A 17,186-nucleotide genomic window follows, 5' to 3' on the forward strand; every position below is an offset into this window, starting at 1 on the left:
GCAATCGGCTTGCAGCATATAGTAATATCCATGGAGATGTTTGTCAGTGTGGAAGAATCTTGGTGCTGCTTTTCTCCTGGCACTTGAAAGCCACAAATAAATGATTTTGAAGCGTCTTCCAGAGATGCCCCAGTAAATACGGGCACAGATGAGCTGTTTCAGTTTCTGCAGCCTGTAGCCACATTCCTGTGCCATATTATCAGCTAAAGGTTTCTGTTGGTATCACAGATGGTAGCGACACCATTTATATACTGTATACCAATGTTAAGGAGGTAATGTTTTTATCATCTTGTCAAAATGATACAGATAAAAATGGCTGCTTTTTAAAGCTATTATAATTACATGGAGCTTGATTTAACTTCTTTGAATCGTTCAGCATTTTCCACCATGCAATACATTGTTTTTGCTGCCCCTTGTTTTTATTATTGTTGTGATTTTGGCATCTATATAGCACCCTAAACCACATACTGGTGGACGTTCTAGTACCTAGTCAAGATGCTGCTCACTCTGCAGAGCCCGCCTTCTCCAAGGTGTTCTGTGCCACACATGCAGTGCCAAAGGAAGGTCACTCAACAACTGATTACTTGAGATTTCGAAGTCTTGTGAAAACCTGGCTGTCCCAACACACTTTTAAACTGTAATGGGATTTTTACTTGTTTGACCTGGGTTTTTCTTCTGACATGCCTGGTGATTTTAAAGTCCTATTTTTATGCTGCTTGGCTTCCTATTGTGAGGTTTTCTGTTGAAATGCTTTTATTGTGTTAAAGATTGTCATTTTCATGTGACTACTTATCTTTATGATTTGTTTTATTAGGCTTAGGTCTTTATTGTATTGCTGATTTAGTCATCGCTCTGAGCATTTTTCTGTGGAAAAAGTAGTTTATAAATATAAACAAATAACTGAGGCAGTGGGAGATAAAATGACATATGAGTATTGGTGACAGAAGCGGGATTTGAACTCTGATCTCCTAGTTTCCCAGTCCATCAGTTTGTCCATCAGGCCATGCACTGTCGCTCTATTTTAGAGGCCTGGATACAAAAAAAAAAAAATGGGAGTGAGGAAAAAAATGATAAAGAATATAACATAGGTTTTGATTTGCAGGGAGGTTATCGACAAAGAGAACATTCCTTCTGTGTTTGGCAGCCTGGAAGAAGGCGTTCTGAATGCCCAGGAAGCTGACAAGTTACAAGAGAACTGTTCAGGCTACATTGAGGAGAGGATTAAACCGAAACGTCAGAAGTCCAGCAGCAAGCTTTCGGAGCTGCATGAGAATCAGGATAGCCCCCTGGTAAGTGATGTGGTACTGCAGCGCCCGAGCCCCCTCCGTCTGTCACGAGCGATGCAAAGAACTCGAGTTGTCTGGAAGGAAAGCAGGACAGTGACCTTGAGGGTGGAAATCAATTTACTGCCTCTTGGCTCACCAACGTGGTCCAGCAAAGGTTTTAACAGGAGAGATTTTTTTTGGGTGAACGCTGATTGTAAACTTGAGATTTTACAACGGTGCTGGTGCTGGTGAGGGGGGTTAGGTTTTATTACTGCTAGCTAATTCAATATGAATTACATTCTTACTGACTTTTTTTTGTGGAAGTTTACAAGCAAGATATGCTACAAACATAGTTCTCTCAGTAATGACCTACCAGGTTCCAGCGGGAGCAGAGGTCCTATGGCTTTAGCACAAGAATGATCATTGCAATGACTGCACTAGATGGAGGGTTGTGAAACTAGGGGAAACCTCCCAGATGTGAATGAAGGCTCATAGTGCTCTAGCCCAACAGGGGCCAATTCTGATAGAGGTGGAAGGCAGAAAGAGCAGAGGAAGCTGCCAGGCCAAAAATATAATTAAAAAAAAAAAAAAAGAGAGACTAAAAGGGCAATCCATGGACATAAAGCGCAGCAGAATAGTCAGGGACCACACAGTTTTTCTGAGGTTAGATTGTAACATCTGCACCCAGCAATGTTTCAGCGCAGTGTGAAGCGGTGCCTGTGGTGTGTGGGTTGTTTTTTTATTTGTTAGGGATGCAGGAAACCAGTAGGTTCAGTGTTTGCTGTTCTAGGGTCAGAAGGGTTGGTCCTCATGTTGTGTCTCTGGGAAGATAACTCAGTAAGCAGCTGGAGCACGTTATCCTCTGTAACTTCAGGGTACAATATGGCTAATTCTGAAGCAGAGACAGTATCCAGGCATCCGGGGAGGTGGGTTGCACGAAGCGGTCAGGGATGTAAGAAATCTTTTAATAAATGATTGGAAGGGATATTGAATGATTGTGGAGCCAAGGGCCGAGGACACATATTTTAGTAATGTTATTGTCCGAGCATAAGATGTTACCTTTTAAAGGGACATATTATGTGTATTGGGGAATTTACTTTGTCGTCTTTTTTATTATTTAAAAAAAAAAAAAACATGTGAATATACCTGTGATTATGAGTTATTTGTAAAAGACCTTGAGTTGACATAAATAAATACATAAGTTGGAAGCTCTGGCCTGGTTTAGCAGGGCAGCGGGCAGGATCGCACGCTGGATGGTCTTTATTGTGTGGATGGCAGAGGCTTCTCTCTCCCCTTTTACTTAAATGATACCTCTTCTTCCTTTACAAGCAAAGGCTGGGAGAACCTGCCTGACTTATCGAAGGTCTTCCCCATTTGGGGGCCTATGAGGAAACTTCTCTTTGATAAGTTGCTTTCCCTTATTGATTGTCCGAGGTTTCTAGGGCAGCGTTCCAAGCCGTTTCACCTGGGTAAATTGACTTGAAAATGTCTGGAAATTCCTCGCCGCCGCCACCTCCTCCTCCTCTGCCCGGCTGAAAGTGCATGTGGGCATGCACAGCACTCAAGACGAGGCAATCCTGGGGACGGGTGGAGGTCGGGGGAGGGAAACCCCTCTGCCTGTCGTCGTTTTGTAAAGTATGCAGGCCTTTTTACTCACTCTCTCCCCCTCTGCTGCCAGTGTAAAAAGCAGGTGTAAAGCCCACCAGTAGTTTTTCCTTTGAAGATTTAGCTACAAAGTGCAGTACGTGCTGTAAAAAATACACAGGATTGTCCCTGTCCCCTGTAAGGCAATGACCTCCTTAAAATCCAAGTCCGATTACCAGGAAGCAGGAGCCGCTCCTCTGTGCGCAGCCCGTTCTGTATCGGTTTCCCGTCCTCCCACGCAAAGGCTGCCATCGAAGGAGAGCGGGGAGTCATGACAGCTGCCGGCAGTCAGAGGAAGCAAAATCAGCCCGAGCAGATTCCAGTCCTTCCCCGTCCAGGGCTTTCAAGCAAGCCGCGGGTGAGGAAACAGCACAGGTGTGCTTGGTGGGAGTGTGACAGCGACCGGGAGCAATTATTTTGGGGAAAGCTTGGCAGCAGGCTATAAAAAGGAAAAAAAAAAGTAAGGCTTCAGCCACCCTTAGGAGTCCATGCATAGCTTGTCTTAGCAAGCCAACGCCTGCAAACACGCTCTGTCTGCTGAAGGCTGTATAACTTGTCCTCTTGCTGGGAAGAAGCAAAGCTCCCTATATGAAGGAACTTTTTTTTTTTTTTAATTTTTTTAAATTTTACTCCCATTCAAGGCTGGTGGGGTTTGGATGGGTCATAGTAGCAGTGCACTCCGCCCTGGGGGAGTGACGAAAGCCTCAGATCAGTACTTGAGGGAGACTAGCTAGTGAGAGGACCTGAGAAAGATATGTTTAAATAATTTTATATTTTTGTTGTTCCTTTCCAGAGTAAGCTCAAAGTGGATTACAACATTTGCGAGAGAGAGAGAGAGACTATCTACAAGGCCCTCATAGTACCGTAGTGAACTATTCATATCTTCACCGAGGTGTACTGTACTGTTTGGACATCTCACTCCACATGCGACATTGGCCCGTAAACACGCTCTCTCGCTCTCATCACACTGGCACAGGAGAAGAGAGGGGACTAGCTTGGGCCACAGAGAATGAGCAGAGAGCCAAGGGCCGCCTTCCCTGTGTGGAACGTGCTCGAGTGTGAGAGAGGCCTTCCTTGCACCGGTCCATCCTCACTGAGCAATGGGGACGTGTTAGCCTGGTTGCACAATTACCAGGCATGGTGCTCTTGTGTGCCAGACTAAATAGTCTGGGGGATGGAGATTTACATTCTGCTGCCTACTCTTTGAGCTGGAGCTTGTTGCGATCCTTAGAGCCTCTGAGTAGACGCTAACTTTAGAACCCTCTAGCATTAATTGTTCTGTCAGCAGTTCAGATATTTAGGGCATGGTTTTACTAAGGCTTTTCTCTCATTCTGTGTCTGTCCATTAAGTCAAAAAGCTTAGTAATCAGATCATAAGAAACTTAGTACAAGTTATCCGGTGTCTAGTGAAAAAGGGAAGACACGGTCTTGTTACTGGCATCCAGCTCATTTGCTTGGTTTGCTGCTGTTCCAGGAAAAAAAAAATTGTACATGCCAACAACGGGATGAGTCCTCTGACTGTATGTCCCCACAATTTCAATTTGCAGGCAGTGATAACAATTGCACCAGTAAAGCCCTAGCCTCCCTTTTCCATGCTGGTAAAAGATTGATGAGTATAGGTTATGCAATATTTTCTGCTCTCCTTGGGCATGAGAGCTCTGTTCGTCTCCACAAGCCTCATGTGTGCACTACTGCCGGTGAATATTTCTGCACCTGTAACATTAGTCATATCTTATAAATTTGTATAGTACATTAAGTTTTATAAAATTGTGTATATATCCCATAAAATAGTTTTGGATCTGGTATTTTTGCAGTGGTGGTTATATTGCTTAAGAGTTCATACTATGCTAAATTATATTTTAAGTAGGTGGGTTCTTTATTTGGCTTTTTGGGGGGGGTTTAAATAAGCCTTAGGGCTAAAGTCTGCATGTAACTTGTTCGCACAGGTAAGCCAACTTATGCACATAAATTTGCCTTCAATTGCTCAGGTAATTGGCACAGATAAAGTTGCACCTTCTATTTGGAAAGCATAACGTGCGCAGGTTAAGCTTTTATGTGCATTCTTTATGCAGATACTTTTTCATTTTGATTTTTGAAATTTCAGCTCTTGCACCCCTTCCGGATCACCTTTCTTGTAAAAGTGCCCTTGTAACCGGCTTACATGCAATATAGCCCCGAGCTATATCGCAGTGGCCTAAAACATGGGTTAATGCACGTAAATGGCTTTGAGCAATTAATCAGTCATGTCCTCATGTGAATGGCTATTCATCTTGGTAAAAGGGCATTTTGGAAGTTGCCCACCCTGTATGCTGGTAAAAGTGCATGTGCTGTTGTACACAGGGCACATGTTTATCAGCCTTCTTTGTGGAGGCGTCCCAGAACAGGGTTACATCAGGCGAGGTAGCAATGTGCGTACTTAGGGATTTTCAAAACTACGCATGATTTCCCTGGAAAATGTATCTGCAGAAACATGAAAAGCAAATCTCTGTGACTACCTTTTTTTTTTTTTTCTTTTGGGCAGTTTTCAAAGCTTTGAGAATTGGTGCAAAGTCCATGAATTGGGTACAAGTAGCCATGGCCGTTTCATCGGCCTGCACAGTTTTGAAAATCGTCCCTTAAATGGCTGTCGATATCAGGGCCAGTACAAGGGGATTAGGCGCCCTAGGCACGTTCTGCCTTGCGCCACCCCGCCCAGCCCCGACTCCTACCTCCAGGGGCGGGGAGCACATGCCGCCACTCCCCCACCCCCCCCCCTGCACCCCCCCAAATTTAAATAAAATAACCGCTCCACCTTCCCGACCCTCCCCCCCCCCCCAAGACTCACGAAAACCCCTGGTGGTCCAGCGGGGGGGGGGGCCGTTAGGGACTAAAGCCACCGGTGCCATCTGTGCTCCCGGGCCCCCCGCAGGACCACCAGAGTTTTTCGTGAGTCTTGGGGGGAGTCGGGAGAGTGGCACCACGGGGGGGGGGGGGTGGGGGGGGGAGGCAGGGTGAGGCTTAGGCTGGGCAGAATTTTGGAGGGGCACTTTTTGCCGCTTGAAAATTCTGCCGCTTGAAGCGGCCACTTCACCCTGCCTTATTGACTCATGAGCGGCGCCGGCGCCCCCTAATGGTCGGCACCCTAGGCCCAGGCCTAGCTCGCCTAGTGCTTCCTCCAGCCCTGGTCGGTATGGCGTTTAATGTCGGCGGTGCCCTGTGTTGCTCTGTCCATGTATGACATATCCAAAATCTTTATAGCCTGGGGCTAGCGGATTGATTGTGCTCTGGGGCAAATGGCATTAGCTGAACATTTGCCCACCAGCAAAATTAAAGACTAGCGGTGCTAAATCAGTGGTGAGCATTTGGGCAGCGCACAGAGCAGGCTAAAGGGAGATAGAAGGGGGGATGTGATTGTGCCACTCGGTTCAGTGGAAAGATTGGCATCTAGCGTGGCCACCCTGTAAGTGGCTTATTCGCCCTACTAGCACATATCACTGCCCTATAACCGCTCGTCCGTGCATGCTGGATGTTGGGCCAATGATTTGTAGGCAAGTTATCAGCTCTGGTCATTTACCTCATGGATAGGCGGATAGGAATAGCCCAGTAAGTAACAGGGAGGCCAGGGTTCAAATCTCACTGATGCTCCTTCTGACCTTGCACAAGTCATTTTTCCCTCCATTGTCTCAGGTAACCTCTTTAATTTGGGGCAGGGGCCTACCTACTCTACCCAGGCTGTAACTCGCTTTGTGCATGATTTTGGGAAGGTGAATAATTGTTAAGTAAAGGAATATAATTAGGGATTCTGCTTTTGTTGATTTGCTTTTAATTTTGGTCCGGTTCAAGAGACAGGTCCCTAGAGAGAAATCCAGTCCTACACTGCACTTCTAGCCACATTGAGAGAAGACATTCCTGTATGCGTGCTTAAGTCAAGGAGGATGAGTATATAGGTAGATGGCATTTTCAAATCTACACTTGTACTTTATTCGAAGAAAAATTCTCCCCACTCAAAAAAAGTAGGCGCAAGTACTTTGTACCTGTAACAGTTTTCAAAGTGAAAGCCCTCACTTTGAAATTGGTGTAAATAGCATAGATAACAAAAATAAAAACACATTTTGAATTTTCACCAGTGCGGGCAGTTTGAAAATTTCCCCCATGATAACATAGTGGGTGACAGCAGAAAAAGACCAATTGGCTCCACCAGTCTGTCCAGTTCTACCTGTCCACACTGCTAAGGATCTATCCCCAGCTGCAAGCCTTAGAATGTGACAACTTGTTAGATATCTCTCCTTATCCAGGACTGTTTTTGTCATCTTCCTCCTCTGTATCCCACCATCTTGAGTAGATGAAAGAGAGAAGATCCTATTGAGTTCACAGCCTACATCCCCCACCTCTCTTCCTGTGTTTTACCCAAAGTGTTGCAATTTAAACAGCTACCAACACTAGTACAACAGCTGCCACGGCTCGGCAGGTTAGCCAGATAAACATAGCCAGCTAACTTGGCCTATGTATTTTGGCTAAGTGCTTGTGAATATGGACCTCCTGGATGGTAATCCCGTCACCATCAGCCTGCTACCACTGACCCCACTAGACTCTGGGAAGTTGTAGCTTTATTTGCATTATAGCAGCTTTAACAGTTGTCAAATAATAATTATATCACATATCATGTTATATTCTGTATATAACAGTCAGGACCCTGCTCACTTCATTCATAGTTGTTGATCTTGCACAGTTGAAGTCCAGGTGGTTACTATGCATTTCCACACAGCCTGCTAGACACTTGGCTACAGTCAACCTGTCAGGTTAGACTTGGCTGACTTTTAACTTTGTAGCCTGCTAAACCAGATCAGCTATCCCCCATATCCTGTGGTGTTTCTAGGTCCGTTGTACTACAATCTCATTCACTTCTTCCAAGTAAGCATCCTCTGTGCTTATCCCATGCCTTCTTGAGGTCTGTCACTGTTTTAGCCTCCACCACCCAGTCCGGGGTAGGGGTGGGGTGCATATCATGCATCTACCACCCTTTCCATAGAAAACTATTTTTCCTGAGTCCGTATCCTTAGAGCCTTATATTATGACCCATTGTTCTACAACTTTCTTTTCCATGAAAAGGTTTACCACTTGTATATTATTAATATCTTTTAGGTATTGAAATGCCTTTACCATTTGTCCCCTCTCTTGTAGGGTATACATATTTAGATCTGATATTCTCATCTCATAGGGCTTTTGGTGCAGGCTCTCTACAATGTTCAGAGCCACACTCTGGATGACATCCATCCTATCTATAATATGCATCTTAGCCAGGGCAAGTGCTCCTGACCCAGCACCACCATGGTACCCCTCCCCTGGCAACAAAATTCCTGCTCTGTGGCCTGATATGCAGTGACAAGAGGAGGTGGGCACGTTGTTGTCAGGACCCGCCTCCCTGCCAGTGCAGCTGTGGGGCAGACAAAAAAAACATTTAAGTAGCCCTAACATGTGGATAATGTCATCTAATGACGACAAAACGGATCCAGCTGGCAGCACTTAATAAGCCTTAGTGAGCATACACAGGAGTTCCTCACACACACATGCTGCCTCATAATCCCCTTAGTCTTTCTTCATCCGAGGTACTGCACAGGCACGGCCCAGTCTTTTCTCAGAATTTGTTATGTTGGCCTTGTTAACCCTATCTGCCTATTTGATTTTTCTATTTTTGTTGCTGCCTTGGCAGCCCTTCAATATAGCCCTTCAATATAAAAAGTAATATGGAAAAGGCCAAGGCCAAGAAGACCACAGTCGTCAGTTTCAAGGCCTGCGTTTGTGGGCACTTGATGTCCATCATAGATACGCATATGCATTCCATCTTCTATCACTGCCTGGGCCCATGACTGCTTCAACAGCTATGCCTGTGGTTGGAGGTCTCCAAAGGCACAGCAGTACTGTGCCTGGAAGATGGAGGCACTGAGAAAGGTGCCAACAGTTAAAAGCCTGAAGCCCAGTGTGAGACTGAGCAGTGTAGCCACTCCTCGTCCAGGAGTGACGTGGTGTCTGACCCCCTATGGTACAAGTTCCTGCTTCCACCAGAGTTCAGGGTTCGAGGGTGGTGCGGCAACTTGTGGTGCTGGTGGAGGTGCTGAGAAGGGCACCTAAATGAGGTGAGGGATCCCCTCTGGGGCAGTCTTCCTCAGCACCGAAGAGAAGATCAGCATCATCAGCTCAAGGCTCCCCGAGAGCAGGCCCTTCATTGATGCCAAGATGGGAGATAGCTTCATTAGCATGGGTGCCATCGTCCTTCAAATATCGAAAGACCCCCATGGTGCCAAGCCACCTGTTTTACCTGGACCTGGTGCCGACTAGGGTGCTGTCTGTTTCATCGGCAAGAAGTGCACATTCAAGGGCAGTCAACACTCTCGGCACATCAGGCTAAGGCGCCTTTGATTTTCTCGGAGCGGAGCACTTCTGTGCATAAGCCAAAGAGTCCTGTTGGTGCTATGGCCTGGCATTGGCTAGGAAACCTGGTGCCATTTGGGAATTGTCAGTGCAATTAGCGTGGAGAGTCATGGAGCCAGCTGTTTTTACAGCAGATACAGCCTCTTCCACTCTTCTAGCAGCCCAACTGGGTTTCTGAAGAGGCTTTCTCTCCTTCAACTCATGTGTATGGTCACTTCTATCTGCATTTTTCTGTGGGCAGAACTTTGCCAGAAAAGCAGCCGTGTAAATTTTGAAAATGTCATCTATGCATGTACTCTTCCTTTCCCACCCTAAACGCTCTCCTGGGGCCATCTCTTCTCAGTGCGGCTTACATACAGTATTGTGCCACGACACGCAGACTTTTATCTGCATTGAGAGAGAGTGCTTTTCAGACAGCTGATTAACGTGGGTAACACGCTTTGAAAATTGTCCTCTTACAGGGTAATTTGATAACAGCAAGCATTACTTTGCAAGCTGCTTTACTCATAAGTTGCATCGGTTTTCAAAAATGAACTTGTGTGCAAGCTCGCAAAAACATACTTACTGCTCTTTTCTGTGGGGAAATAATTTTTTTTGGGGGGAAGAGGGGGATTTACATCTGTAATTTTGAAAATAAACCCCACCCAGGTTCTGTCCCCCTCCCCTTCCCCCAGGAATGCCTCTCCCCAGTACACTTAAATTACACGCATGCAGGGCGCGTGCATGTTATCTTCCATGCGCATTGGCCGATCATTTTTCAAATGGGGCATTTCTGCGGGTGCACCACGGCTTTACTCACAGATCTCTCGTTTGAAAATTACCCTCCCTCTTACCTGCGTTTGTATTTGTTCTGCATCAGTCCATCGTGCCATCCAGTTATAATTAATTTCTGAGGTGCATCACAGTTACTCTTCAGCCCCCAGGGCTGAATTTAAGCAGAGGCAATATAGGCACATGCCCAGGGTGCCAAATTCTTAAGGTGCCTACAAACGGGACTCCTGCATCTCTCTGATTTCCAGGGGCAAAGCTCCACACCCCCAGTCCTCTTAAGTCCCAGCCCTAAATTACTCACAAGAGTGAAGGGTAAACAGCCTCCAAGAGTCCTAGAATAGAGAGACGATGATTAGCTTCTATCCAGACAGCACAAGTGACTGCCTTTGCAGAGAGGTCGCTCACTGCTTCTCTTCCCCGAGCTGTTTAATTTTGTGCATTATTTTGGCCAGTGGAAAAAGAACCCTCCAACTTGTCCTTTTATATCTGAACAGTTTCAGTGGGCTCTTTGCCTCCTGTTGTGTCAGAGCAGTAGCAGTAACCATACGTCTTCCATCATTGATGTGTTGTAGAGTGTGGAGGGCTTTGGCACCCCAAGAGCTGCAGACCACTCGGGACCTGACAGCATGGAAGTTTTGCCTGAAGAAAGGTAATTCTGTTGGTTGCCTGCTGTACAAATGGCTTTTCTTGGCCCAGACAGCTTGTCTGTGTATGTGGCATGGGTTTGCAATTTAATGAAGCTGCTGAAAGAGAATTGGCATGCGTTTCCAATAATTGGCAGTCCGGATTGCCCCCTCTGCCCCCTGTAACTGTGCCAAGCTCCAACATGGAGGTCGATATTCCAAGACTTTGTCTGAGTAACTCATTACTGGCACCAAATTTACTGAGATGATTAAAAAGAGGCGGAGATAAAGGCATTCCAGGATTGTGGTTCAATTTCAACCGGTGAGCAGCTATATTCAACACTATCTAGTTAAAGTTAACCAGGTAAATCTGGCTGGAAAATATCTGTCGTAAAGTTATCCGGATAACTTTAGCTTGGTATATTCAGTGGAATGCTTATCCAGTTTAATTTAGCTGAATATCCAGGTTTTCTTGATTACTGGCCTTCTAAATATCGACCTCTGTGTGCTTGTGCACCAGCAGCAGTTACATCAATAGCTGTGATTTTTTTTTTTTTTTTTGCGCGCGTTTTGAAAACCATCCCCTCACCCTCAGAAATACTTAACTGTACTACTTCGTTTTCCCACGACTCCCTCCCCATTGTCCTTGGAGGACTGCAGGCAGACTGCATTGGGTACACATTGCCTTCCAAGCCACTCTTCTGGGGGAGATCACAAAGCAAAGGAAGGAAGCAGAAACCAAGTGCCCAGGGCGTGAAACTGAACCTGATCAGGAATTAAAAACCCAACCAAAACTGTTTGGCTTTTTTTTTTCCCCCGAATCGAAAAAGAACCTGAACCGTTATTTGAAAGTCTCTGTTGAACCTGAACCAGAACAGATCTGCAAAATAAATAAATAAATAAAGTCAGGTTACCAGTTCAGAATAAGAGGTAGGTATTCAGGTATAAATGTATAAACGAGTCAGCCAGCCGGAGAAGACTAATCCAGCTAACTCACATGGGATAGTCAGCAACACAGCCATGATGCTGAATATCTCCAAATAAGTCACTAGTTAGCCAGATAAATCTTATCCAGCTAACTTTAGACCTGCTAATGAGCAGGTCTAACTTAACCAGTTAACTTAAATGGATAATAAGTCTGAATATTGTTGCTTATCTAGCAAAGAGCGTTGGGACCATAACGCCCGCAATAAAAAATGCATTGCAAGAAGCATATGCAGATTTTTAAAATTTAGTCAAAAGGGAGGAGTTTGGGCAGAGTTTATGAAAATCAGGGGTGTTTAACATTGCGTGCGATAGCATAATGCATGTTATTGCACATTTTAATGCCGGAAATAACTACACCTTTTTTCTTGGTGTTATGCCGTGCGATATGCCCGAAACGGATTTCCGTTTTGGGAAGAGGGAGAGAGAAGAGTGGAGTGGGGGAGAGAGAGAGAGAGAGCGAGAACCTCCAGGGAGGCACACATATTAGTCAACCTAGCTTGATAGCAGCTAGGTAGAGAGTGCATCAAACTTGGTCGAGAGTACATTGTACAAATCTCATCTTTATGTACTTTTCCTCACTCCAAATACATCAAATCTTCATTGAGTACTGTGCTGTTCGTACCTCTGTGCATGTAAAACTGACCCCCAAACCCTAGACTACCACCAAAACCTCACCTCGAGTTACTAGTTCACCCTCCTACAGTGGTATAAATAGTTGACTTATATGAGAGCCTTACAAAGAGTCTCTCTCTCTCTCCCTCTCTTTCTCGTATGCTATTCCTGCAAAATTTATAGCAAAATGATGAATCAGGGTCTAAGTTAGCTCCTCCCTGAAACGCCCATTTCCCACCCACCACTTATCTGGCTTATGGGTTAATACTTATCTAGATAAATGGCAGCCACTATATATGGCCAGATAAGTCCTTACTTATCTGGCTATGTGGCACTGAATAGCAACCTCCCGTGTTTAACTAAAAAAAATATGTGTGGTGCGTGCACTGGCTCCAGAATCAGACTGAACCAGAATAAGCACATTTAATAAATATCTGGGAGAATATACATTTCAAGTTTATGAAATGCTTAAGAGTGAATTTTCAAAGACGTTGCACACATAAAAATAGCATATATCATAGTAATTTTCAAAAGCCCCTTTACGCGTGTAAAATAATTTGAAATTTCCCTCCTTACAGGTGAATTTTCAAAGGAGTTACACATGTGAATGTAAAATACTATCGTAGCAATTTCAAAAGCCTTAAGTGCACTTAATGGGGGTGAAACCTATTGACAATTAAATGGCGTTATTGTAGCAATGTTCAGAAGCCACTTAACATAGCTAAAGTGCATTTAAAAATGTAAAATCCCATTTTAAGCATGTAAATGCTTTTGAAAATCAGACCTGTCAGTTAATTTTTTGTTTTATGCCTGCCTCACATGGCTGACACAAGATTTATTCCTGTTAGCTTGCCCCCACCCGCACTTTACAAATGATCATTGTAATGTGCCTATATGTTTATTTCCTCATGTCAGCTTTAAATAATCTGGTTGGTTCATGTATGCTTAACTAGTTACTGAACCTCTGTTGGCCTGAATCAGAGCAACTTCAGTCGCAACTGAACCTGAACTGGAACGGAACCGACAAACACAATGCTTTGATTCCCTTGCCAGCACATTCTGGAGCCAGACACGGCACCACGTGTCAGCAGTGGTTCAGCCTGAACTTTCAGCTGCTCTCGGTTCAGTGCAACACCAAGGCAGTAGCTTCAGTGGAATGTAACTACTGCACGTACCAGAGATAGACCAAAGGAAAGGGCAGCCTATGCTCGCAATGCAAGTATTTTCCATATGCAGAGTCTTTTGGATTATGATCAAAGACTACAGTAACAACCCCCCCGAAATCCAGTTTGCAAACAGCGGAGGCCACGGTTGTATCAGAGACTGTGTCTTTAGCCTCCCCGTTTCCTGGGTTCTTGTCGCTGCAGACCTTCAGTTCCCACTCGTGTGCATGTACTCAAGTTATGTGTTGGGTATTTTGGACCCGTCTCTCCCACGTCCGTTACTATATGGCATGGACAGGCAGTACTGTAGCTGTACTAGTTTAAGACTTTTTTTTTACTTGTCTGCTGTTTTTTTAATAATACCTTTTTTTTTAATGATTTGTTCTTTTTATAGCAAAGAAAATGAATTTGAGGGAGACTATTTAAGACGCCCACAGGTTAGTCCTTCACAGAATTCTAAGCTATTGTTCAAGGGTCGCAATCAAACTGCAGGAGGTTAGTCAATAAGGGATCAACTTCCAAGCCATCTGCATCAGGGCAAAGCACATGTCCACTTTTACTTTGAAACTTCTACCTGTGAATGTTTGTGGCTGCCTTTCTCTCTGCGTACTTTTTTTTTTTCTCTCATTGAAAGTAGCAAAGTGGAAATTCAGAGAACTGGCGAGCCTGATAAAATTATGCGTGTAATGCCCACTGTGCCGCCTCTGGAATCCGGACAAATTGCACTCAAACATTATCCACTTTGCAAGGGAAAGAAACATTGCAATTGAGGTTTTGTCCAACCAACTCCAAAGGTTGGACTTGCCCTTTTCAAAGAAAGTCATATCCCCTTTTAAGGGGCATGCAGCTGCTTATAAATTTGTGTAAAATGCAAGCATAGTTAAGAAACTACTCACAGGCAAGAATGTGAGCAGACTTTTGGTTTCATGGCAGAAACAAATATGTATTTCTGTGGTCTACAGTGGGATAACTAGCAAAGTCACAGTATAGCTTAGTGAGATGCCGAGTGTGAAAACCTAACCAGGCTGGAGGGTCACCGCAGCACAGACCAAGGTAACATGGCAGTGAATTATAAATCAGCTTCAGTTAGATGATTGAGAGAAAAGAATGACATTGACCCATAGTACTAGTTATCCAATGCATGCAGCCCCATTTGTGAGTAGAGAAAAAAGTAAAAAATGCTCTGAGTCAAGCTTTATACTTTAGTCATGACTTATATACTCACCTATGTATGCCATGGATAAACTCCTGTGCTCACCAGTGCTGTTTCACTCCTTAACCACAGCAGGGGACTCTGTGGCATCTCTGGGGAGGATCACTCCATTGCACAAATTGCAAACCCTCAGGAATTATTATTTAATGTTAGATTCCACCTTTCAAACATTTCAAAGCAGATTATATTCTATTATATAATATATAATATAATATAATTATAATTATATTATATTATATTATATTCCCGGAAAGCTGAGAGCCAGAAGAAAACAATATCAGCCTGGACTCTGAACCACCATCACCTTATGTACATAGTTTACTGTATATATGTTTAGCCATCTCCATTTAGCTATTCATGCTCAATTGCTATAACTTTCGCCAAGTTCCTCTGCCCCCCCATAACATCTGTTATCTTATCTTGTTATCTTGTTTCAATGTAAACGCCCACGGAGGCGTCAGTTTGATTTCATTGTAAACCGGTGTGATTTGTATATTATACAAGAACATCGGTATATCAAAAACTAAAAATAAATAAATAAATAAATATTCCGATACTGTAGGTATTTTCCCTATCCTCATAGGACTCACAATCTAAGGAGGTCATTTTCCAACTCGCGTTATGGCGTTTTCGCAAGCAAAAAACGCCTTAATGCATGCGAGAAGCACCATAATGCATGGTGCGATGCTAATTCTTAAAAATGGGAGGGATTGTGGTGGAGTTGGGGGCGGGATTTTTGTAAAAGGGAGCTGGCTTCGCGAAGCCACAATGCATGATATCGCACAATTTGAATGACGAAAATAAATACACCTTTTTCATTGGTGTTAAGCTGTGTGATGTGCCCATTTTTAGGCAGAGAGAGAGAGAGATAGACAGAGACTATCTATAAGGCCCTTGTAGTAATTAGCTATTTATAGGAGGCCCATCTAGTAATTCGAGGTGAAGTTTAGGTAGTAGTGAAGAGGTTAGGGGTCACTTTGACATACAGAGTGAGATGTACAAACAGAACAGTACACTTTTGTGAAGATTTGATATCCTTCAGAGAGAGGAAACTCACACAAAGATGAGATTTGTACAATGTTCTCTCAACCTAGCTTGATGTTACCCAGGTAGAGAATCCATCAAGCTAGGTTGAGAAAACATTGTACAAAACTCATCTTTGTGTTATTTTTCTCTCTCTGAAGGACTTCAAATCTTCACAAGAGTGTACTGTTCTGTTCGTACGTCTCACTCTGCATATCAAAGTGGCTCCTAACCCCTACACTACTACCTAAACTTCACCTCGAGTTACTAGGTGGGCCTCCTATAGTCGCATAAATAGCTCAGTGCCTCTGTCTCTGTCTCTTGCTTGCTCGCTCGCTCTCTCCTCCCCCCCCCCCCCCCCAAGTGGTTGCAGGTAGGAAATGCAGTATTTGTGGTATTACCACAAGTGCAAAAAGTTAACACACTTTGCAGATAACCCACATTGCAATAAATAGGTTATTACCATAAAACATGCCTCTCTCTTATCATATGTGATATTTTGATGAATCTAGTCCTAAGTTTGTACATGAGGCAATAGAGGGTGAAGTGACTTGCTTGAGGTCACAAGGGGCAGGAATGAACAGAAATCACTTTGGAACTGTGTCTGTGGGCCAATAGAAGGACTGCATGAAACAAGCAGTTTTCTTTTGACAGCCCCCGGAATGTTTAACAGGGCTCGCAGGATTCTTTGCAGAGTGTGAATCTTTTATTGGACCAATATGAAAAGTATCAGGGGATGATGATGCTGTGCGTGAGCTTATGAGGCCACTTAGGTCACTTCATGTGTGACCTCAGAAGCCTATGGCCAGTAAACTAGGATAGAATAGATCATTTGTAGGTAGATCTCATTAAAAGTGTCACAACTTGCAAGGAATCTGGCTTTTTCCTGGACCAGTACAGTTACTAGAACTCTGCACTAACAAACACTTTAAGAGGAACAATGGCAGCACTATTGTGGCAAAACATGACTAGCATTTTGAACTGTTTATGTTGTAGGGGTAAGTGTACCTAACCAGCCACCAGAAGGGGTTTTCTGGTCACCGGTATGTACTTTCCCCCTACACGTCGCTTGCAGACACGTAAGCAAACACCTGAATATGAGCGAGTGATAGTTACCTGTTCTTTAGGCTGAAAGATGAACAGGAGTCCATGGAACCTGACCTTCTAATTGCCTAAGCTCATTCTCAATATGGCCTTCCAGGGGAAGGTGAAAAACACTTCATAGCTGTAGCCAATTCTGCAATAGTGGGGACAAATACCTCCCCCAGCCCCTAAATATGGCTGTCGGCTCAGAATCTCTGGATGAGCACTTTTCCCTAGTATGTAAGAATATCATTGTTACACATCAGTATCCAGGGTTGATATTGTTGGGCGTAAGTGGTTTTAAGATGATTGTTTACCATGCCTGCTACTGTAGGTAATGTTCCAGGAGCGAGTCATCTAGCAAATGATGGAAACTCCCATAGACACTGTATTT

At 44.2% G+C, this 17,186-nt stretch overlaps 1 protein-coding gene across 9 annotated transcripts in view; it reads left to right on the forward strand.

The window, feature by feature from the left end:
• FAM13A (family with sequence similarity 13 member A) overlaps positions 1–17,186 on the forward strand; it is a 505,365-nt gene that overhangs the window by 390,202 nt on the left and 97,977 nt on the right. For 8 of the 9 annotated variants that reach the window (XR_003856193.1, XM_029597821.1, XM_029597782.1 and 5 more), the window contains exons 12-14: positions 1,103–1,289; positions 10,661–10,737; positions 13,868–13,910. Coding sequence is in view for 8 of the 9 variants with exons in the window: in XM_029597821.1 (XP_029453681.1) it covers positions 1,103–1,289; positions 10,661–10,737; positions 13,868–13,910 (307 nt within the window). In the remaining variant the exon portion in view is untranslated. The remainder of the gene's footprint in view (positions 1–1,102; positions 1,290–10,660; positions 10,738–13,867; positions 13,911–17,186) is intronic. The other variant, XM_029597841.1, reaches the window with a different exon arrangement.

Source organism: Rhinatrema bivittatum, chromosome 1 (assembly GCF_901001135.1).
Source record: "Rhinatrema bivittatum chromosome 1, aRhiBiv1.1, whole genome shotgun sequence".
In the NCBI taxonomy this organism is placed as follows: domain Eukaryota; kingdom Metazoa; phylum Chordata; class Amphibia; order Gymnophiona; family Rhinatrematidae; genus Rhinatrema; species Rhinatrema bivittatum.